The sequence below is a fragment of the Diceros bicornis genome, chromosome 31, assembly GCF_020826845.1.
Source record: "Diceros bicornis minor isolate mBicDic1 chromosome 31, mDicBic1.mat.cur, whole genome shotgun sequence".
NCBI lineage: Eukaryota > Metazoa > Chordata > Mammalia > Perissodactyla > Rhinocerotidae > Diceros > Diceros bicornis.
The window spans coordinates 12926466-12949755 of NC_080770.1; the positions used below are offsets into that span (position 1 = coordinate 12926466).

The 23290-nt window shown below is 37.4% G+C and overlaps 1 protein-coding gene across 1 annotated transcript; it reads right to left on the reverse strand.

The window, feature by feature from the left end:
* Nucleotides 1-1805: 1805 nt before the first annotated feature.
* On the reverse strand, nt 1806-20177 carry MS4A5 (membrane spanning 4-domains A5). The gene is made up of 5 exons (XM_058527227.1): nt 20025-20177; nt 13012-13140; nt 10576-10632; nt 9389-9541; nt 1806-1910 (listed from the first exon to the last, which is right to left on the reverse strand). Exons 1-5 carry the CDS (start codon nt 20175-20177, stop codon nt 1806-1808), a joined length of 597 nt encoding a protein of 198 aa, XP_058383210.1.
* Nucleotides 20178-23290: the final 3113 nt, after the last annotated feature.

The window sequence follows — 23290 nt, forward strand, 5'->3', positions numbered from 1 at the left end:
TCAAATCCTGGTTCTAAATCATACTCCCTTTTGTGGTCTCAGAAAAGTTAACCAGTTTGAGTGTCAGTTTTCATGTCTGTGACATAGGCCCATCTCAGAGGGCTGTCATGACAATCAGGTGAGATGATGGAGGTACGATCTCTAATACTTAGCAGGTATTCAGTCAGTGGGAGCCAATATAATATAAGGCAGCTGTACTCAAAGCATGGTCTGGGAATCTCCTGGAGTCCTTGAGACCCTTTTAGGGGTTCTGCGACCTGAAAACAATTTTCATGATAATACTAAGACCTCATTTCTCCTTTCCGTGAGTTTACGGTGGTATTCTGCCCAGGCTACAGAGCATGAGATAGCACAGTAGAATGAATGCAACAGCTGTTGAGAGAAGCCAGTTGTCTTCTGTTAAGCTAGAGAGAGGCTGTGGTTTCCAAACTTTGCTCTGCATTAGAATCACCTGGAAATCTTTACAAACTATCAATGCCTAGCTCTCACTTCATTCTGATTTAATTGGTATGTGGTGGTATGTGGTCCATTGGGGTTTATAAAAGTTCCTCAGTTGATTTGAATGTGCAGTAAAGTTAAATGGGGATTTGTTTTTCAATGGGTATAAAGTTATTGCTATGCAAGATAAGCTCTAAAGATCTGCTGTAAAACATAGTACTTACAGTTAATAAGGTATTGTGCGCTTTAAAATATGTTAGGAGGATAGATCTCTTGTTAAGTGTTCTTACCAAAAAACAAAAGCAAAACTCCACGAAAAAACACAAGGAAATTTTTTGAGGTGATGGATATGCTTAGAACCTTGATTGTGGTGATGGTATCAGGGGCATATGCTTACATTGTGTGCAATTTTTTTTTGTATGTAAACTGTAACTCAATAAAGCTAAAAAAACTAAAATAAAAGAATGTTAAGTAGCCTAAAAAAAGAAATTTGCAAAAATATATATCAGTGCCTCTATCCACACTAATTTTTTATTTTGGAAAATATAGTAGTTTTAATAAAAAATCATTTATATTGGTATGTAATGGGTCTTTAATAATATTTAAGAGTATAAAGGAGTTCTGAGACCTAAAGTTTGAGACGTTGGTATGTTGGTATAGGGGTTAAGACCTTGGGCTCTGGAGCCAGACTGCCTGTTGATACCATGGCTCTGCCATTGCAAGCTTTGTGACCTGGGGCACGCTACTTACGCTCACTGTGCTTCAGCTTACTTGTCTGTAAAATGAGTATAATAATTATTTACCTCTTAGAATTTTTGTGAGATTAAATGAGTAACGCACATAAAACTCTTAGCACGGCGCCTGGAACATTGTAGTGGCTTTTACCAATATTTGCCCTTATTATTGTTACTATTCTAGTTGCTGCATGTGGCTGACATTGATGATCTTGCAGGATCAGTGGAAAATTTGTGGCCAAGCCATTATTTCAACCACCTCATCTTTCCACACAGCAATGGAGTAGGAGCCATTAGGTGGAGTCTCTTGGAGGAACTCCCTGGGCTTTGGTTCATTTCTCTGTACAGCGGCAACACGACATTGCTTTCCTTTGGTTCAATGAATGCATGACTAACAGAGGAAATGACACCCAGGTGACCATGTGATGTGGGCAGAGGAGGAGATGGCATTGCAAAGAGGCAGGATGTGTTTCATCAGCCAAAATGTTCCCAGACCCCACTGCCTTGAGTCGCTGCCGTTTGCTTCAAAGAGTTACCAGCCTTAAGATTCTATGTTCCTTTGGCTTTTCCTCACAGCATAGTTCATCTCTCAATAACATTATAACATCTTTATTCTCACAGTGCTATTCAACATCATTCCTCACAATCACAACAGTGAAAGTGGCTCCTCAAAATTGAGAAAGACAGAGAAATGAATAATTCCATAATGCTGAAGGCCATCAACATAGTCAAAATTCCCTGTAACAGAAGAAGAGAAAAAAAAACAAGAATCCTGGTATTAGCACAATAATGGTTTTTCTGATGACAAGGAGGTAGCAATGCCCAGGTAAGAAAAGCTCCCCAACATGTCTCAGGTGTAGTTGATGCTTAGGAAGCAAATTAGGGGAGGATCATAGAGTATACAGTTATTTTAGCACAGCACAGCACAACATAGCGTAGCCTATTATTTTCTTAGACAAAGTCATACAAAAATAATCCATTTTCTAAATTACATGTAGGAAATACCTCCATTTCATTAATATTTAAAATACAAAGAAATAATATGAAAAGGTAGTCTATTGAAAGAGAAAGGAAGAAGGTTAAGAATCAAGAAAAGAAAGCAAAAATAAAAAGAAAAGAAAAAGGAAGAAAAAATCCACAGGCCCAGAAAAAGAGGAACATGCAGAAGACCCAGAGAAAGAAGCGTAGGCTAATAGTACCATCTTGTGTTCTTTTTATCACTGCTAAAGACCTTTCAGATGTTTTACCCCTGGGCAACTAAGAGCACACATCGGGATACCCACCTGGTTTGTGGCCCAGAGGCTGCGCACACTAGCCTTTGCTGGTGAAAGTTTGTAGAGATTAATATGGTTAACATTCTGTTCTACAACCACATTTGTCTAAATGTTTTGACTATAAGTTGAAAAACTATTTATTTTAGAGGTGCATGGTTTTTAATGGCCACATCATATCTCATGGTGTAGTTGCCATAATTCATTTATTCTTTAGTGATAGAAAATAATTTATTTCTTCTTCCTCCTCTTCTTTTCTGATTTTTTTTTTCCCCACTGTGAACACTGCTGCAGTAAGCGTTCTTGTACACATACCCCTATCTATAGGTGGTTTGATGACTGTGGGGCTGGCTACCTGCGTTAAAAGGTATGCATATCTTTCATATAAGTGTCTCCTTGCTTTCCAAAATGGTAGTAACATTTCACATTTCTACCACTGTTAATACAAGAGCATCCTTTTCACCATTTCTCTGCCATAATTTTTATAACTTTTTAATTTTTGCCAATGTAATGAATGTATATCTTAGTCCATTGTTAATTTAATTGGCGTTTCCCTGACTGCTGGTGAGTTTGAGCTTCACTCTATATGTTTGGCCACTATATTGGCATTTCTGTAAATGCCTTCCCCATGATCTTTGTCTGTTTTTTAAATTGTGTTCTTGACTTTTTGTCAGTTATATTAGCTTTTTGTTTATAAAAATATTAAAACTTTGCTGTTATTTGTTTTAAAAATATTTTCCAATTCTTTTACCATACCAGAGTTTAAATGTGAATACATATATTTTTCCCTTTTTGCTTTCCATATCAAGATATATTATACTTTTCCATCACTCCAGTAAGTTATGTCCCTTCCCAGTCAGCCATCTAGAGGCAACCACTATTCTGATTTCTAACACCATTTATTAAATTTGTCTGTTCATTTTTGTCTCTGAATTTGTTCAATATTGTGGATTGAAATTTATCCATGTTGTTGTGTGTATCAGTAGGGTGTTCTGTTTTTATTGCTAAGGAGTATTCTATTGTTTGAATAATCATAGTTTGTTTAGCCACACTGTTGTTGATAGACATCAGAATTGTTTTTAGTTTTTAACTATTATGAATAGATTTGCTGTGAACATTCTTGTGTATAGTGCTGAGACATAAAATAGGTCTACGCTTAAATTTGTTAAAAACTGCCAAATAGTTTTCCAAGGGGGTTGAACCATTTTACACTCTCACCAAAAATGTATAATAATTCCAGTTGCTTCACATTCCTGTCAGCACTTGGTTTTGCCAGTCCTTGTAATTAAAATCAGTCTGGTGTATGTGCAGTGGTATCTTATTGTGATTTGAATTTGCGTTTCTCTGGTAACTAACAATGTTGAGCACATTTTTACATGCTCACTAGCCATTGGTATGTCTTTCTTTGTGAAGTGAGTGTTCAAATCTTACTCATTTTTTGTCTTTTTATTATTGATTTTCAGGAGTGCTTAATATATTCTGGATATAGGTCTCCTGTTAGATATATGTATTGAGGAGATTATCTCCCATTCTGTGCCTTGCCTTTTCACTTACCTTTTTTTTAATTGAGATATAATTCAAATATAACATTGTGTAAGTTTAAGGTGTGCAGTGTGTTGATTTGATACATTTATATATTGTAATATGATTACCACCTTTGGGTTTGTTAGCTAATACCTCCATCGTTACATAATTATCATTGTGTGTATGTGTGTGTGGTGAGAACATTTAAGATCTCATCTCTTAGCAACATTGAAATATATAGTACAGGATTGTTAACTATAATCACAATGCTGTGCATTAGATCTCCAGAACTTATCCATCTTCTAATTGAAAGTTTATACCCTTTGACCATCTCCCCAAATCCCCAACCCCCCAGCAGCTGGTAACCACCATTTTACTCTGTTTCTACAAATATGGCTCTTTTAGATTCCACATGTAAGTGATATCATACAGTATTTATCTTTTTCCATCTAACTTATCTCACTTAGCATAATGTCCTCGAGGTCCATCCATGTTGTCACAAATGTCAAGATTTCATTCTTTCTTATGGCTGAATAATATTCCATTGTTATATATATACGTACCACATTTTCTTTATCCATTCATCTATTATGGACACTTAGGTTGTTTCCATGTCTTGACTATTGTAAATAATGCTGCAATGAACATGGGGCTGCACCTATTTTTTCGAGTTAGTATCTTCGTTTCCTTCAGATAAATACCCAGAAGTGGAATTGTTGAATCATATGGTAGTTCTATTTTTAATTTTTTGAAGAACCCCATACTGTTTTCCATAGTGGTTGCATCAATTTACATTCCCACCAACAGTGCACAAGGGTTCCCTTTTCTCCACATCCTCAACAACACTTGTTATTTCTTGTCTTTTTGATAATAGGCATTCTAACAGATGGGAAGTGATATCTCACTGTGGTTTTAATTTGCATTTTCCTGATGATCCATGATGTTGAACATCTTTTCATGTGCCTGTTGATGATCTGTATGTATTCTTTAGGAAAATGTCTATTCAGATCCTCTGCCCATTTTTAATTGGATTGTTTGGTTTTTTGCTATTGAGTTGTATGAGTTCTTTATATATTTTATATATTAGCTTTTTTTCAGATATATGATTTGCAGATATTTTTCTCCCATTCCATAGATTGCCTTTTCATTTTGTTGATGTTTCCTTTACTGTACAAAAGCTTTTTAGTTAGATGTAGTTCCACTTATTTTTGGTTTTGTTGCATTTGTTTTTGGTGTCAAATCCAAAAATCCTTGCCAAGACCTATGTCAAGGATCTTAGCACCTATGTTTTCCTCTAGGAGTTTTATGGTTTCAGGTTTTATGTTCAAGTCTTTAATCCATTTTGGGTTGATTTTTGTGTATGGTGTAAGATAGTGGTCCAGTTTCATTCTTTTGCCTGTGGCTGTCCAGTTTTCCCAACACTGTTTATTGAAGAGACATCCCAGATCCTTGGATGAGACAACTTAGTATGTTAAGATGTCAGTACTCCTCATAACTGGTCTACAGACTCAATGTAATCCCTATAAAAATCCCAGCTGGCTTTTTTTCCCCCCAGAAATTGACTGGATGACCCTATAATTCATATGGATATGAAAGAACCCACAACAGCCAAAACAATCCTGAAAAAGAAGAACAAATTTGGGGAACTTGCACTCCCCATTTTCAAAACTTATTACAAACCTAGAGTAATCAAGACAGAGTGTCTGGCTCAAGGATAGACATATAGATCAATAGAATAGAATTGAGAGTCCAGAATAAACCCTTACATTTATGCTCAATTGATTTTCATCATGTGCCATGGAAATAGAATAGGTAAAAAAAAATAAACTTTTCAAGAAATAGTGCTCAGACAACATGCAAAATAATGAAGTTGGACCCTTTCCTCACACCATACACAATAATTAACTCAAAATGGATCATATAGCTAAATATAAGAGCTAAAATAATAAAACGCTTAGAAGAAAACATAGGAATACATCTTCACGACCTATGGTAGACAACGGTTTCTTAGATACAACACTAAAAGCACAAGCAATAAACAAAAAAATAGATAAATTGGACATCATCTAAATTAAAAACTTTTGCTTTGCAAAGAGTGAACCTCAGTGTATGCAAGTTAAAAAAAATCTTTTAGGTGATCAAGGAACCACAGGAAGTGAAGTAGACTGTGACAAAGTATTCTAATTGTATTACAAATATAGGAAATTAGCTCACTGAAGAGGATTGGAGGTGGGAGATGGTGCTTATTGAAGTTACTTTAAAATGAATGGAATCTGTAAGACTAAATGCAAAAGGGGCTATTCATAAGCACTGTTTTCCATGGAGTTATCAGTTAAATATAATTGATATATTTACTATTCATAAGTTCTTTCCCATGGAGGTATCAGTTAACAATTCTGACACCACTATACATGTAAAAACTGTGATTGAAAAATTAAATAAATGGATAGAGGATGGTGAGCATCAGGTTTCTCATTGTTGGAGGGGAAGGTTGCAGATAACTAATGAGGAGACTAAAATGATCCATGCAGTAGTGGATTAGTGTTGTAGACATCATTATGAAACTCATGCCCAGACTAATGTAGATAGTGATGGATACATAAAGAAATATTTATAGATATGTGTATATACATGGGTTAGTGCACACACATATATTTCCTTGCTCTGTCAGCTGAGAGGGTCTAAGAAGCAATGACACTCCAGTAGCAATAAGTACACCTAGTGCCCGTATCTTGATTTCTAATACCATTCTCCAACAAAGGGAACTAGGGCTTCTTGGAGAAATGGCCTATTCCAGGCCTATAGGGCAGGACATATACAAGAGGAGCCTGGAGAATCTTGTAGTGCCGGAAAGTGAGGAAATGCTAAAACAAACAACACCCCCACACACACATAATATAGGGGTATGTCAAAGGACCACAGGAATCAGCTGAAAGAGTTCCCAACGGCTAAAATTGAACAATTTGCTCCACAAAGTAAATAAATAGTTTTAGATTGTAACCCAAAGTATAAAATAAAAACCCATAAATCCATACTGATATAAATACCTGATTAAATAAATAAATAAGTAAGTAGAGGAAGAATAGGCAAATCTCCTGTTTAGAAGAATTTCAAGTAATTTATATAGATACTCTGTCCTCAAGGGGTTGGAGCCTAACTCCCTCCTAACTGTTGGTTGTACATAGTGACTTCACTCCAAAGACTACTGTATGTACAGAAAGGGGGAAAAACAATAGCTTGATACACAGATGTATTCAGTTTATGAAAATTCATCAAACTGTACACTTACTCTTAAATTTTAAAAAGTTTTAAAAATCTGTTGAATATATCAACATTATATCTGTCTTTTCTTGTAGAAGTCCTCATTCAAAGGCTTCCAGGAAAAACTATTGATCATATGAACTGAATTTAAAAATTTTCCTGAGGTTTAAGTCTCAGTAGTATCTCAAAAACATGCAAATAGAGAAGGGCGTAAATAGAGGCTCAAAGGATAAAGTTAGTCAAAGGGTGATCCGGTAGGGATTGGTTAGATTTTGTAAACTAAAACAGCAACTCTATCTTTGAAATACACATCTGTGAAGAATTATATGGGTCTGAATTATAAAATGTTAAAATAGTTTGAGCTTAGATAGTTTATTTTGAACATAAGGATAGACCAACACATGGAGGTCCATCAGACTTCCTTCCAGTTGTTATTTTTCCCGAGGTAACCGTTATTCTAATAGCCTATTTCTTGAAGATAATCTACCTTTTTTCACTGGTTGCTTTAAAATTTTGTCTTTCGTGTTCTCCATTTTTATTGCGGTGTGTCTCGGTGTTTGGGATTCACTTGACTTAGCATATGTGGGCTAATGCTTTTCATTGATCTAAAAATCTATCATCATTTTCTCTTTCTCATTCTCTTCTGTCTGTCTATAACTCTAACCAAGTTTATGTTAGACTTTTTCACTGTATATTTCATATCTCTTACTCTCTCTTCTGTATTCCTTTTCTCCATGAAATATTATTCATTCTGATCTATCTAGTGTGCAGTATCAAATGTGATATCAAATTTTGTAGGAGTTTTGTGAGACTATTGGATGTGTGCCCACCCCCACACCCCTGCCCTCCGCCCCAGAGAGCTTTTGGTTTTGCTTTTGTCAGGTGCTAGGTCACCAAATACCAACACCAAATTCATGTCTTGAGAATTCTTGGCTCACCCAGTTTATGTCTACCAAAGATTAAAATCCCAGTAGGGGTGGAGGGTGGAGAAGGTTGTCAGGGAGTCTAGTTTGTGGCCACAATTTCTCAAGAACTTCTCTCTTTTTTCACTCTGTTCAATAAGTTGTCTCTGCTATTATGGGGCAGAGTACTTTGTATGTCTTTTTGCCCTTACCTGAAGAGTGTAGTAGTCCATCAAGGACCTAGTTCAATGCAGGGAAGGTCTCTTCTAAGTCTTCCTACCTTGAGTGGATTCTGGGCCTTGGCTTCTTTCTCCTTCACTACACTTAGGCTGGGAATCAGATTCCAAATGGGCAACACTGGCAAATGGCCTCGAGGTAGAAGGAGTTTTGTTTCCCTTTGGCATTCCATTGACAGATTTCAAGTTAGGCTTTCAACTAAAAATTGATCTAGGAATTCCAGTTGACTTTTCAGCTCTTCAATGCTTTTAAGGTATTAAAAAAAATTTTTTTTAGTGTAGCATTTTTCTTTGTTTTCAGGAGAGAGTTGATCCAAATAGCCCAAGTCACTACCAGAACCAATCTCTCCATTTTCTTCTCTTCTCTCCTGCTTTCTGTGGTCCTGGTACATCCAAATGCTCAGTATTTCTTAGAATCTGCCATATGAGATATTTTTCTTCTATTGGGACTCCCTTTTCTTTAGGTGATTAGTTTTCAGCTTTATCAGCAGTTTTTGATGGGTCTTGTTGACTTTTTTTTTCTCTTCATGTAGATTCGTATCTTTTACATTTCTTTATATTAATTTTAGTGGTATTTTGGAAATAACAGAAATAAATGCCTGTTTTCAATCTACCATGCTTTATCAGAAGTCCAATCTAAATATTAAAATGAAAAACAAAAAAGTAAAAACACTCCACTCATGATTCCAATGTATGTCTAAGACTGTGAACTACCACCACGCTGCTATACCTGTAATTTTCTTTCAGTATTTCAGTTTATCTTTTCTACGATACTCATTAGTGTACATGTTTTATCTCCTCTACTCATCTGTGAATTCCTGAAGGTAGGGGTTATAATGTGTTTATTTTTCTATTCCACAGTACCTGGTATAATGTCTGTCAGATACTATGATTTCTGTAAGTGTTTGTGAATGAAAGAAAATAATGTATCCACAGCATTATTTGGATGGTGCTTATTGGATGCTTATAAATCTTTATGATTAAACCCCTTACTCCTTACCCTGAAAATGCAGCATACTTACAATGAATAGGGTGGTAACAGCCTGACATTGACTGTCTTCTTCAGAATAGCCACAAAAGTAGTTTTGATCTAGAATGAAGCCAAATGTGAGGAGAATGATTCCGGCGGTTGCTGCCAGGGCACTAAGAAAATTCATTATTCGGCTCCTCTTCACCTGAAAGAAAATGAGAACATAATGACTCAGGCCCAGCCTGAATCTATAGACGAAGCAGTGGATGAGGAGAGTGGAGAGCAGGCTTGTTGTCACAGTCACAGCATTGCAATGGCATGAAGCAGCTGTGTGATCTTATGTGTCACTTCACCTCTTTGGGCTTCAGGCTGTCATCCACAGAATGAGGGGAGCCAGCGAACTTTTAATAACACTTCCATCCCCCAAAATCTGTGCTTAAGTTAACTCCTTTTCAGTTGCGGGGAGGGATGTGCACTGGACAAAAGAGGTACTTGGGGTAGCCATATTGCGTTGCGTTTTGATGCTCTGGTAAAGTCATGATCTATTTACATTTTTGTTTTATGACTCTGTTTAAAGAAACATTGTATTTCTTTGCAATTTTTATTTCTTTCTAAAATTCCAAACCTACAGGAGATGTCCTCTGCTGAAAATAATTTATTGGCTTATTAATTAATATCTCATATCTTTGATTCTTTGAGAAAGCTAAAAATATTCTACTTATAATTTATCTGTAAGTTAAAATTTTGCATTCGTTAACACTGTATTATTTGTTTTGAGATTCTGTTCTAAGGCTTAATTAGGTTGTCTATACAGTGTGCCTGTCAGATGAGTCAAACTAGTCCCTCTCAAAGTATCTGACATGCAGTAGGCACCAAAAATACTTACAGAAAGAATGAATGAGTGAGTTACTGGAGTACGGAGACCCACTCTACCATTTGGCTGAGGAACTTGGACAAATTATTTATCCTATGCCTCAGTGTCTTTGTATATAAAATAAGAATTAAACTGGATGACCTAGAAAACTCTCTTCTGGCACTAATGTTTTATGATTCTATGAAAAAAAGAAGCAAATGCCATTGATTGTCATCAGTACTTGATAGTTTGTGGAATCGTAGTGGCTTAATGATTTCCCAAATTCATTTTCAAGGTTAAATGAATTATTTCAATGTTATATGAACGTTGAATCAATGAATTATTTCAAGGTTATAAATTTTTAATAAAGGGGAAAAATAACTCACCAGAGTTTCTGTTGGTTTTCTTTCCAGTGCAACTAGAAAGGCTCCAGAATTAATGAACTGTTAAAAAGAATAAATAGCTTAGTGGTGGACAAGTTTAGCTGATGTTGAAGAGTGCTCACAGAATGACCTCTACATGTTTCTTTTACATACCCTCCTTCCTCGTTCACACAACCCTCAGGGCAGTCAGAAAGGTGAGATGCCTTTAATGATTGTCCACAAATGAATAGTGGACAAAATACTGGACAAGAAATTTGCTTTAGCCTTAACTACTTATTTGAACATGAGAACTTTTTAACCTTACTGGTTTCTCATCCATCTTCCTTTTATAGCTATTGTGGACTCTGGGTTGATATCATGATACAGTGACGTCAAATCAGTTTACAATCAGTAAGATCAGGTTTCAGCATTCTTATAAGAAACATCCTGCATAACTGTTTGCAATCTACTGTGTTCTCTTGGATAGGAATGTAAGTGGAGTTGCAGCTATGTGGTGGGAATTCTGAAAAAATCCCAAGAATTTTAGTGGAGGTGAGTCATAGGTAGTAGCGTCGTTGTCTAGTAGAAACTTCAAATCTGATTACAGCACATCCGTTTTAAATTTCTAGTCCCATTGCCTGGTATTTCTTCAGCCTCTACTCTCACTCTTTGTGCTGAACTCTGACAGTTCTCAGAATAGAAAACGTTCTCCCTTCCCTTAAGCCTTTTACTCATGTTTCTTCCTTGGCATGCAGCCAGATATCCCTACCCCTTACGCCCAACATCCCCCACCTCTTCCTCTGGATATGTCCTCACCTGATTCATCCTTTAAAACTCAGTCAAGCTGGAAATGTCTCTGGGCAACCTACCCTCTGTTTCATAGGTGTCTTTCCTATAGAGGCAACTTGTGTGTCCTCCATCACCACTCATCACACCAGATGACTGTAACTGTCTGACTCTCCACTCAACCCAGACCTTCAGACCAGGCGCTGCCTTTTCTCGGAATCCCCACACACACCGCCCATTCTCTGGCACTAAATTAGGTGCCAAAATAATGTTTATTCAATGTGATTAAATTGATTAAATAAGTGCCTCTGTGCAGTTCGAAGGTACATCTGAGAAGCATTCCCTGCTTCTCTGACTGCCTGTCTTCAAGAGTAAATTGATCCTTTGTCTTTGCTTACCATAGGCGCTTTCTACACCTCTGTGATTATCGTTTATCACATTGCCTTGAAATGACCTGTTTACATGTTTTCTTTCTTGCTAGACTGACAGCCCTTTGAAGGAAGGGCCCAAAGTATTACTATTTTTGTTTGTTTGGTTTTTGTTTTTTTTCCCCAGTTTTATTGAGAAATAATTGACATACAGCATTGTATAAGTTTAGGATGTACAGCATAATGATTTGACTTAAATATATTGTGAAATGATTATCACAATAAGTTTAGTTAACATCCATCATCTTACACAGATACACACACACACACAAAAATAAAAACAAAAAGGGAAAAGAAAAAATATATATGTTCTTTTTTCTTGTGATGAGAACTCTTAGGATCTACTCTCTTAAAAAATTTCTTTTATATCATACGGTAATGGTAACTATAGTCATCACATTGTACATTGCATTCCTAGGACCTATTTATCTTATACTGGAAGTTTGTGCCTTCTGACTGCCTTTATTCAATTCTCCCTCCCCCAACTCCCAGCCTTTGGTAATCACAAATCTGATCTCTTTTTCTGTTTTTTTTTTTTTTTCCAGATTCCGCATATAAGTGAGATCATACAGTATTTGTCTTTCTGTGTCTGGCTTATTTCACTTAGCATAATGCCCTCAAGTTTCATCCATGTTGTTGTAAGCAGCAGGATTACCTCATTTTTTTTATGGTTGAATAATATTCCATTGTGTGTGTATATATATACCACAACTTTTTTATCTGTTTGTCTGTCGATGAACACCTAGGTTGTTTCCGTGTCTTGCCTATTGTAAATAATGCTGCTATGAACATGGGGGTGTAGATGTGTCTTTGACATAGTGTTTTCATTTTCTTTGGATATATTCCCAGAAGTGGAATTGCTGAATCATATAGTAGTTCTATTTTTAAGTTTTTAAGGAGCCACCATACTGTTTTCCATAGTGAGAGCCCATGTATTATTAACCTTTGGATCCTCATTGCCTTCCTCTATGTATCTGGCTTATAAGAGATAGTAACTCATTTTGAATGAATGAATGGACAAATAATTTCAAGACCCAGAAAAATAATCCCAAAGGAAATTCAAGACCCAATAATGGAATATCAGTAACTCTGATGAATTGATGGGGAAATAATTTCAACAAGGTTGATTTTTATTTTAACTTTTCAAATTATATCATACAACTGAATGTAGCTCATTTCCTAACTAAGAATTCCCTAATATGCTTGTTGGCATGGCTTCAAATTGAACTTGATTGACTATACTCACCAAAATGGAGCTCCAGAATGGATATCCTGAAATAAATATAAAGGGGAATCTTGGGTATGGTTTTTCAAAGGTGAAAAGGAAAACAACTCCAAAAGAAAAGTTCATCAGTCCAAACACGATCTGGATAGTCTGTAAATAGAGGAAGAGGTCATGGTGAGGAGAAAGCAAAATAGTAAGTTCCCTTTTTGAAAATTTAGAAGATCCCCTTTTGGTTAAAAGGATTTGGCAATTATCCTCTTTTATAAATAAGGGAAAGAAAGTAGAAGCACCTTTATGATGTTCCCAGGTATTTTCTTGATCTCTCTATCTGATATTTGGTAATAGGTAAAATGATCTAAATTAATGCTCCTGAAAATGTAGTCCATGGATTGGAAACATTAGGATCACCTGGGAATTAGAAATGTAAACTATCAGGCCCTATCCTAAACTTACTGACTAGAATCTCCAGGTGGGGCTGAGAAGTCTATGTCTTAAACTCTCCAAGCATCAGGGAAATGCAAATCAGAACCATAAAAAGATATCACCTCACCTCTGTTAGAATGGCTATCATCAGAAAGACAAGATAGCAAATGCTGGTAAGGATGTAGAGAAAAGAGAACTCTGGTGCACTGTTGGTGAGAATATATCAGTATGGAAGATTGCTCAAAAAATTAAAAATAGAACTACCATGTGATCCAGCAATCCCACTTCTGGGTATATACCTAAAGGAAATGCAATCACCGTCTCAAAGAGATATCTGCACTCTCATGTTCATTGCAGCGTTAATCACAATAGGCAAAACATGGAAACAGTCTGTGTCCATTGATGGATGAATGGGTCAAGAAAATGAGATATATATGTGTGTATAATGGAATATTATTCAGCCATAAAAAAGAAGGAAATCCTGCCATATGCAACAACATGAATGGATCTCGAGGGCATTATGCTAAGTGAAGTAGGTCAGAGAAAGACAAATACTGTATGATTTCCTTTATATGTAGAATCTAAAAACATTGAACTCATAGAAACAGAGTAGAATGGTGGTTGCCAGGGACTGAGGGATTGGGGAAATGGAGAGATGTTGATCAAAGGGTACAAACTTCCAGTTATAAGTTTCAGGGATCTAAGGTACAGCATGGTGACTATAGCTACCAATACTGTATTATATTCTTCAAAATTGGTATGAGAGTATAGCTTTAATGTTCTCACTGTAACAACGATGACAAAATAGTAGTTATGTGAGGTGAAGGATGTGATAACTAACCTTATTGTGGTAAACATTTTGCAATATATATATATGTATCAAATCATCATATTGTATACCTTAAACTTATGCAATGCTGTATGTCAATTACATCCTAGTAAAGCCAGAAAAAAAGTCTTGATCATATAAATGCTAAAGTTAGAGAAGGACTGAATTCTAAATCACCGTACCAGCCTGGCCTCAAGCAGATATGGACTGTCAGAAAACCCTTCTGTTGACGACCAGTCCTCTGAGCCTGTGGAGGTATTGTCACATCCTTGTACCCTGAGCACTTCCCATCTTTTGTCTTTCTTTTTTTCTCCCCATGCCACACTTGTGATGCACTACAGCTCCAAGCAGTGGTCTGATGAATGCTAAGAAAGACTGAGGAGAATGAGGTGAAGAATGGAAGGTGGACAACATATGAGTGCATGTCCTTTGTCCTCTGCTATTGTCAGTCTAATCTCCTTTGCTCCTATAGCAACTATCATCTTTAAGTGGCTGAGTTGTAAACAGAATCATTTTCTCAACTCCAGACCCACAATTTTAGCTCTTGTCAAACATCCCCACTAAAATGTTCCACTACCACCTTATATTCAATATATCCAAAAACAAGTTCACTTTTCTCCCTTTAAACTTTGTCTTCTTTCTGCCTTTTCTGTCATTATTTATAGCACCATCTTTTTCTTAGGCTTGAAGTCTTGAGGTCTTCTGTTCTTCTAAGGTCCCTTGATCCTCCAGACTCAAAAAGTAGGCAAGCTTTCCTCTTCTCTCTACTTGTAAAATTACAAATATTTGACTTGTTTTCTTTCATTTTTTCTCTTGTGACCATATGCCCTAAGTCCTTCCCGTGTGTAGATACATATGTACAAATGTTCCTGGCCTTTCTCCATCTACAGTTAGTAAGTTTCAAAGAAGGAGTTGGGTCATGAGAACCCAGTTGTTTTCTCTTCCCTCCTTGATAGTGAGCTCTTACAGGGAGCACCCATTCTCTTCTGTTTCTCAATGCTCTAAGTATTCTAGGGGCAAATACTGCTCTTGCAATGAGAAGGCCTGATATTTGGGGAGTATGTTCAACGTAGTAGCCACTAGTCATTCATCTAAACTATTAAAATTGTTTTCTAACTGGCCTTTCTGCACCAGCCTCCTTTTTCTCTATTCCTATGTTGTGTCAGTGCTGAAGTAAGATTGCAAAACACAACTTCAATCCAATTACTCCTCTCAATATGGTTTGAAACATAGCTCCCAAATCTGGTGGTCATCAAATTCACTCAGAGAAGTGTTCTAAAAAAATAGATTTCCAGCCCCTCACCCCCTGAAAATTGCAGTTCAGTAGTTCTGGAATGAGGTCTGGGAACTTGGTATATATTTTATAAAGCTCCTTGGGTCATTTTATTGATTTTACAGATTGGAAACTACTTGTCTACATTATAAAATCTAAGAATGGGATATAAGATTCTTGGCAATTAGGTCTCCAAATTACCTTCCTGGCTGTTTCTCTTCTTTTCCCCTCTAGTTTCTAAATATTATTTTTCTTATCGTAGTAAAATATACCTAACATAAAATTTACCATACTTACCACTTTATTTAAATTAATAGGCTTCATTTTTAAAAGCAGTTTTAGGTTCACAGCAAAATTGATTGGAAAGTACAGAGTTTCCGTATATCCTCTGTCCCCCTCCCCCACTGCCTTCCCCACTATCAACATCCCACAATGGTGTGGTACATGTGTGACAAATGATGAACCAACATTGACACATCATTATCATGAAAGTCCATATTTACATTAGGCTTCACTCTTAGTATCGTACATTCTATGAGTTTTGGCAAATGTATAATGACACGTATCCACCATTACATTATCGTACAGAATAGTTTTCCTGTCTTAAAAATCCTCTGTCCTCCACCTGTTTCTCTGTCCCTCCTGCCTCCATCCCCTGGAAACCACTGATCTTTTTATTGTCTCCATATTTGGCTTTTCCAGAATGTCATATAGTTTGCAGCCTTTACAGGCTGACTTCCTTCACCTAGCAATGTGTATTTTAGGTTCCTCCATGTCTCTTCATGACTTGATGGCTCATTTCTTTTTAGCACTGAATAATATTCCGTTATATAGATGTACCATGGTTTATTTATCCATCCTGATTGTTTCTTATTTTGTATTTTTTAATCATCTCATATCTTTTAAGCCTAGTGTCTCTAGTTCTCTCTCAGCTCTCTGTTGCCATTCCCAAACTATACTACCAGGAGCTTTTGTTCATGATGCTTTCTCCATCTAGAATATTCTGCCTCCCTCCTCTCCCTTCATTTCCACTTATTAAAATTCCATCACTTCTTCAGAGTTCAGATTAAATGCCAAATTTGCCATGATGTTGTCTCATCCCTTTTAGCTGGAAGTGACTGTTCTCTCTCCGAGTTTCTCTGTCACACCACCAACACCATTTATGGCTCTAGTTTGATGCTACATTGAGATGTAGTTTCTAATCTTTTCATTTTATTACTTATAAACTATATATTTTTCTCCTCAATGTGAGAAACCAGGTTGTGTTTATTTCTGTAACTCCCACAGTGTTTAACATAGTTGCTTGCACATAGTTCAATACATATTTGTTAAAATAACTTGAACTCTTTAGCAGAAGCTTGGCTACCATTATATTTGAATAGATGCTGAAGCAGTTTAGACTGATGGCCCTCTTCTGCATGTCAGCGGGCCATCTTTACTTCTCTGTTTTTTTTCTGAAAAAATATTAATTTCTTTTTATTTTCCATTCTTGGAGGCTGAGGATTGAAAGGATAAATATTTTCTAAGATATGGGTGATATTACAGCCTCAAATATACCTGAATCCCTACATTGTCTGACAGGAAGATTGGTAAATAAAAGATAATTAATATTCATGAAGTGGGTTGACGGATGGGTGGAGAGATGAACACTTATAGTACTAAGGGGATTTTCTGCAAAAGCCCCATATATAAAAATACCATGTCATGTTGTCAAACTGTATTCTGAGTTGTTTTTCTTTTTTCTGTGTCGAAGATTAGCCCTGAGCTAACATCCATTGCCAATCCTCCTCTTTTTGCTGAGGAAGATTGGCCCTGGGCTAACCTCCATGCTCATCTTTCTCTACTTTATATGGGACACCGCCACAGCATGGCTTGACAAGCGGTGTGTCAATCCGCTTGTCAGGATCCAAACCTGTGAACCCTGGGCCACTGAAGCAGAGCATGCAAACTTAAACACTATGCCACTGGGCCGGCCACAAATTCTGAGTTTTGCTTGGGAAAAGATAGAACTGTAGAACTCAATAACCCTCAGTAACCCAAGATATAGAATCTAGTCTATTAACTTCTGCTTGATTTTCTCTTTCCTTTCTTTTCTCTGAACTTGACAGAAAAAAATCTCATAGGTGGTCAGTTTGGAGATTTTTACTTTAACTGTGACCTTTAAGAGTCCAGGAGCCTTAGCTTATTCATTTTCTATTTTCCTTTCCACAGATCTTTGTACATAATTGTATAGAAATGTGGTGCCTACTTCCTGAATTGAATGGAAATAACAATTGGAATTGGCTCCTGCCTTAAAACATTGTGCCGCCAGATATTTTTTCCCTTTTCTTCTCCCCCATCTCCTATCTTAGTTCAGGCTTCTACAACAAAGTACCATAGACAAGGTGGCTTATAAACGACAGAAATTTATTTCTCACTGTTCTGGAGGCTGGAAGTCTGAGATCAGGTTGCCATCATAGTTGGGTTCTGGTTGCAGACTGCTGACTTCTCTGTTGCATCCTCACATGTTGCATCCTCACAGAGAGCTAGCTCTCTGGCCTCCTCTTATAAGGACACTAATTCCATTCCTGAGAGCTCCATCCTCATGACCTAATTATTTCCCAAAGGCTCTATCTCTGAATACCATCATATTGGGATTAGGTTTTCAACATATGAGCTAGGGGACCACAAACATTCAGTCAATAACATTCTGCCCCTGGTCCCCGCAAATTCATGTCCTCCTCCCATGGAAAATACGTTCATTCCATTATAACAGCCCCAACAGTAGTAACTTGTTGAAGCCAGCACCACCTATAAAGTCCAAAGCCTCATCTACATATCATTTAAATCATATGAATGAGACTCAAGGTACAATTCATCCTAAGGCAGAATTCCCCGCCAGTTGTGAACCTGTGAAACCAAACCAGTTAGGTGCTTCCAAAATACAATGGTGGTACAGACAAAAAATGGACATTCCCATTCCAAAAGAGAGAAACAGGAAAGAAAGAAGGGGTGATGAGTCCGAAGGAAGTCCAAACCTAGCAAGGCAAATTTCATTAAGTCTTAAGGCTTGAGAGTAATCCTCTTTATCTAGAGATTTACTGGGGTGGTGGTTGTGCCTGTAGAACCCACTGGGGTGGTGGACCTTTCCCCACAGCCCCACTGGGCAGAGGTTAGGTACCCAAGGCTCTGGCTGGCCCTGTCCCCATGGCTTTGGGTATCTCTTCTCCCCTGGCTTTTAGCAGAGGTCACCTGGCTTGTTAAAACCCCGGTGGTGGCCTTGATGATCTCTCTTTGGGGTTCTTCTTCCCTTGTCCTGAAGAATAATGCACATTCACAGCCCAGTAGCTCTATTGTCTCATCCCGCCAAGCCAAGAAGTCTGACAGCCTTCCTTCATTCCTTCCCATCGCCTTCTCCTTCAGTTCAAACTGGGAAACTGCCAGGGTGGCTGATTAAATCCATGGTTCACACCCAGACGGGTCTCCTTATTAAATGGCTGCTTGGCCACACCTTTTGTGTTCTCTTCCCAGCATTCTTGCTCAGTTTTTGCAATATGGGTAGGCTGAGAATTTTCCAGATCTTTAAGTTCTAGTTACTTTTTGCTTAATAATTCCATGTTCAAGTCATTTCTCTCTTCTTGGATTTTACTATAAGCCGTCAGGAAGAACCAAGCCACTCCTTCAACCCTCTGTTTAGAAATGTCCTCAGCTAAATGTTCAACTTCATTGCCTGCAAGTTCTACCTTCCACAAAACACTAGAACAGACACACAGTTTAGCCAAATTCTTTGCCACGGTATGAAAAGAATCTCCTTGTCTCCACTGTCCAGTGACATGTTCCTCATTTTCATCTGAGACCTCAGCAGAATGGCCTTTCCTGTCCATATTTCTACCATTATTCTGTTCATGATTACTTATGTGTTCTCTAAGAAGATGAAGCTTTTCTCTACAGCTCTCCTCTTTTCTTTCTGAGCCCTCACTGAAGTTGTCTTTAAAAACCCCTTCTTGATGATCTCAGCTTCTTCTAGCATGGCCTCAAAACTCTTCTAGCCTCTACCCAGTTCCACAGCTGCTTCCACATTTTTAGGTATTTGTTACAGCAGCACCCCTCTTCTTGGCACCAATTTCTGTCCTATTCAGTTTGGGCTGCTATAACAAAATACCGTAAACTGGGTGGCTTATAAACAACAGAAATATACTTCTCACAGTTCTGCAAGCTGAAAATCTGAGGTCGGGGTGCTAGCCAGGTCAGATTCCGGTGAAGACCCTCTTCTGGGTTGCAGACTGCTGACTTCTCTGTTGTATCCCCGTGTGATGGAATGAGCTAGCTTGCTCTCTGACCTCTTCTTATAAGGGTGCTAACCCCATTCATGAAAGCTCCACCATCATGAACTAATTACCTCCCAGAGCCCCCCCCTCCCAAATACTATCACGTTAGGATTATGGTTTCAAATATGAATTTTGGGGAAGACAAACATTAAATCCATAACACACCCTCAGTAGAGTTTACATTGGGGGAAATCTTACTTACCCCTAAGATTTTCATTTTTGTAGCAAGTAATTTTGGAAAGGGACTGCTAGACTCATAGGTTGTGGGTGTAATGTCCGTTGACTGGAATTCAGGAATGGTGACCTCTGGAGGAAATATCAGAAACACAGGATTGTGTGGAGGGTTTGAATCCATGATGGTGTAGTTGATATTTTGAAGTGAAAAAAATGATTTAGTTGGTACTTCGCTCTAGACCATGTTCTTCTCCTATACCAAGGCTGTCTGGAGCACTGGCATTATTATACTTGGTCTTGGAATTATAGAACCATAGAGTCACAGAGTCATGGAATAGAACCATAGAGTCACAGAGTCATGGAATCTCAACACTGGTGGAGATCTCAAGAAGGTTAGTGAGTAAAAGGTCCAAGACCAGGGGTTGGTGGTTCAGTCAGGAACTCACTATGACGTTGGGCAAGTCACATCCCCCTCTCTTTATTTCAGATTCTTTATATGTGCATTGATCAGGTTGGGCTAGATGATCTATAAAGACATTTCAATTCAAAAATAATGAGTATTGTGAACATTTATTCTAGTTCTCTATCTTTGGATGGTAGAGGACAAAACCTGATCTCAGGCCACAGAATTAATTAGCCTCTTCTTAAAGTAGACATAGTGTCTATTTAGCCTGCCACTTTTGTTTTTTGCCACCTGATTTTATTAGCTTTAGCTGTGAACAAACCATCCTAAAACTTAGTGGCTTCAAACAATCACCATTTGATTTTGCTCTCAATTCTGTGGGTCGTATGGGTGGTTCTACTGGTCTAGTCTAGCTCAGCTCTTCTCTGTCAGGTTCTCTCATGCATCTGTGGTCAGCTGGTGGAGTGACCAGAACTAGATAATTTAGTGCGGCCCCAGAACTAGATGATTTAGTATGGCCTCAGTCTCATATCTGGCAGTTGGCAGACTCTTTGTTCTCTGAATCACAAATGTTTTTCAAACCTCTGCTGACTCGTGTATGCCAATGTCCTATTGACCTAAGCAAATTGCATAGACAAACCAGATTCAAGTAAGGAAACAGACTCCACATCTTCATGTGAAGATCTGCACTGTTATATTGCAAGGACATGGATGAAAGGAGGGGAAGAATTTGTGTTCTTTTATACACTCTATCTTATCATCCTCTGGTGTTTCCTAATAAGATCATTGAAATCCTGATGTGACAGCCTCTAGCCACTTGCTAGTTAGAACATATTAAAGGACTACCCGCCTTACAATTTCTTTTCTCTGAATTTACCTGCTCTTAATGCAGTTTTCCACAGACATAGAATCCTAATGATGACAATCCTTCATGAAAATCCTCTGATGTTGGGTTAGTGTTCTCTGAGTTAAGCAACTCTGTTCCAATATACTTTATAATATATCATTTCATCCTTGTCACTCATGTTTTAGCATTCCTGTGGACCTTTTCCAGTTTCACTCTCTCTCTCTTTTTTTCTCTAAGCATGATGACTGGAATAATGTTGTAATAGCTATCTGAAAAATGGTAGAAAGATAACTTTAACTTTTTATTATGTTTTAATTCATGCAAGCTAATTCTGGAGATGCTGTGGAAGACCCAATTCTTGGAGCACAAAAACCTAAAATTAATTCCAGGCCCTTTTATTTACTAATTATGGGGTCTTGGCTAAGTGATATATTAACTTACATATTTATATTAGCTTACATATTTGTTAAAACATTGCATTTCTTATCCAAAAGTGGGAATGATAAGTGTTACCTTGTACAGTTGTTGTGAGTGAATTATAAAGCATCTAGCATATAGTGGATGCTAAATAAATTGTTATAATAAAATTAATAGCAATAAGTATTATTTCTATTATTATTACCATTTTAATCATGGTGGCCAGATGCTTTGTTTTTCTTTCTGTTTGCATTCTTTCCAAAGTTTGTTTCTGTTGGTTCTTTATCAGCTAAATATCCTATGTATTGCTATAAGAACCTTGAAAATGTCACACTGAGTTAGTACAGAAGTTATTTTGTACTAACTCATTTCTCCTCATTTCTCCACTTCAGAGTGGCTGTGGAACTCCATGGCCTCCTGCTAATAAATCCCCTAGGCCCATTGATACATGGATGATGTGCATTTGTGCACTACTTTTCTTTCTTCCCATATCTTTATATTTCTTCTTATTTTCCAATCTGCCAAAACCTACTCCTTTCATGGGAATTACTCTAGCCTTAAGGTGGTTTATGGGATAATGTATAATATCCCTGTATTCTTCAGTGTTCCCAAATCAAGCTTTTATTTCAAGTTTCTTATTGCTAGTATTCCAGGGAGGTCACGATGCTCCAAGTGATCAAAGTTCTCTGATTCATAGTCAGTGGGATTAGGCCTCTCCTTCTCACTGCTTCTCCTCTGATTCCTTTGCTAGATACTTCCAAGAAAGGCTGTCTGTGCTCTTTCTCTTATTCTTCTTTTCCTGCAGCTGAAGCTCAATTTCATTTGTTTTTAAGTTTCTCATCTTTCTCTCTGTTGCAAAGTCTCCCCCCTTTTAAATATCCATGTCCATACTCTGGAAAGTTCAATGGTAGCAGTCAACCAGTGTGACCAGATGTCACCTGCTTATGGGTTCCCAAATCCTCTAGTTTTCTCTTGCTCTTTAAATTATAGATAATAATGGCTCTAGATCCTATCCCATGAGTGATGTTCCTCCCAGATATATTTTGGAAGGGGCTGCTGGATATGAGGGAAGGGGAGCAACTAGGGCTTCTCTTTTGCCTAGTAGTCTCAGTCTCTTGATTTTCTGCTTCTATTGAATGCTTAGTTTTCACTGTATGTCTGGGCTTCTATGTAGGATGATTCTTTTCCTCATTGCATTTTCTTGCTGGTTATCATCCTGATTCTTCACTCCCCTAGAGTATTGTGAACACAGTATTGCATATATAGCATACTTAAAAAAATAATAATAGCAAGCACTTCTATAGTATCTACAAAGGTAGGCACTGGGGATTTCCCACCCGCTGTGTCTTCTGACATAAACTCTAATTCTTGTTCTTTGCCTTATGTATAGATATTAGAGCTTCCCTTTTTGACTCTTCAAGGCTTTTATTATCAAAGAAACAAGGATACTTTGTTTCATGTGGTCAGATGGGCTTTTTATCCCCTCACTCCTTTCCCCATCCTCCAAGAAAGAAAAAGAGTGTGTATTGGTCTTCTAGGACTGCCGTAACAAAATACCATAGTCTGGGTGATGTAACTGACATCAATTTATTTCTCACACTTCTGAAGACTGGAAAGTCTGAAATCA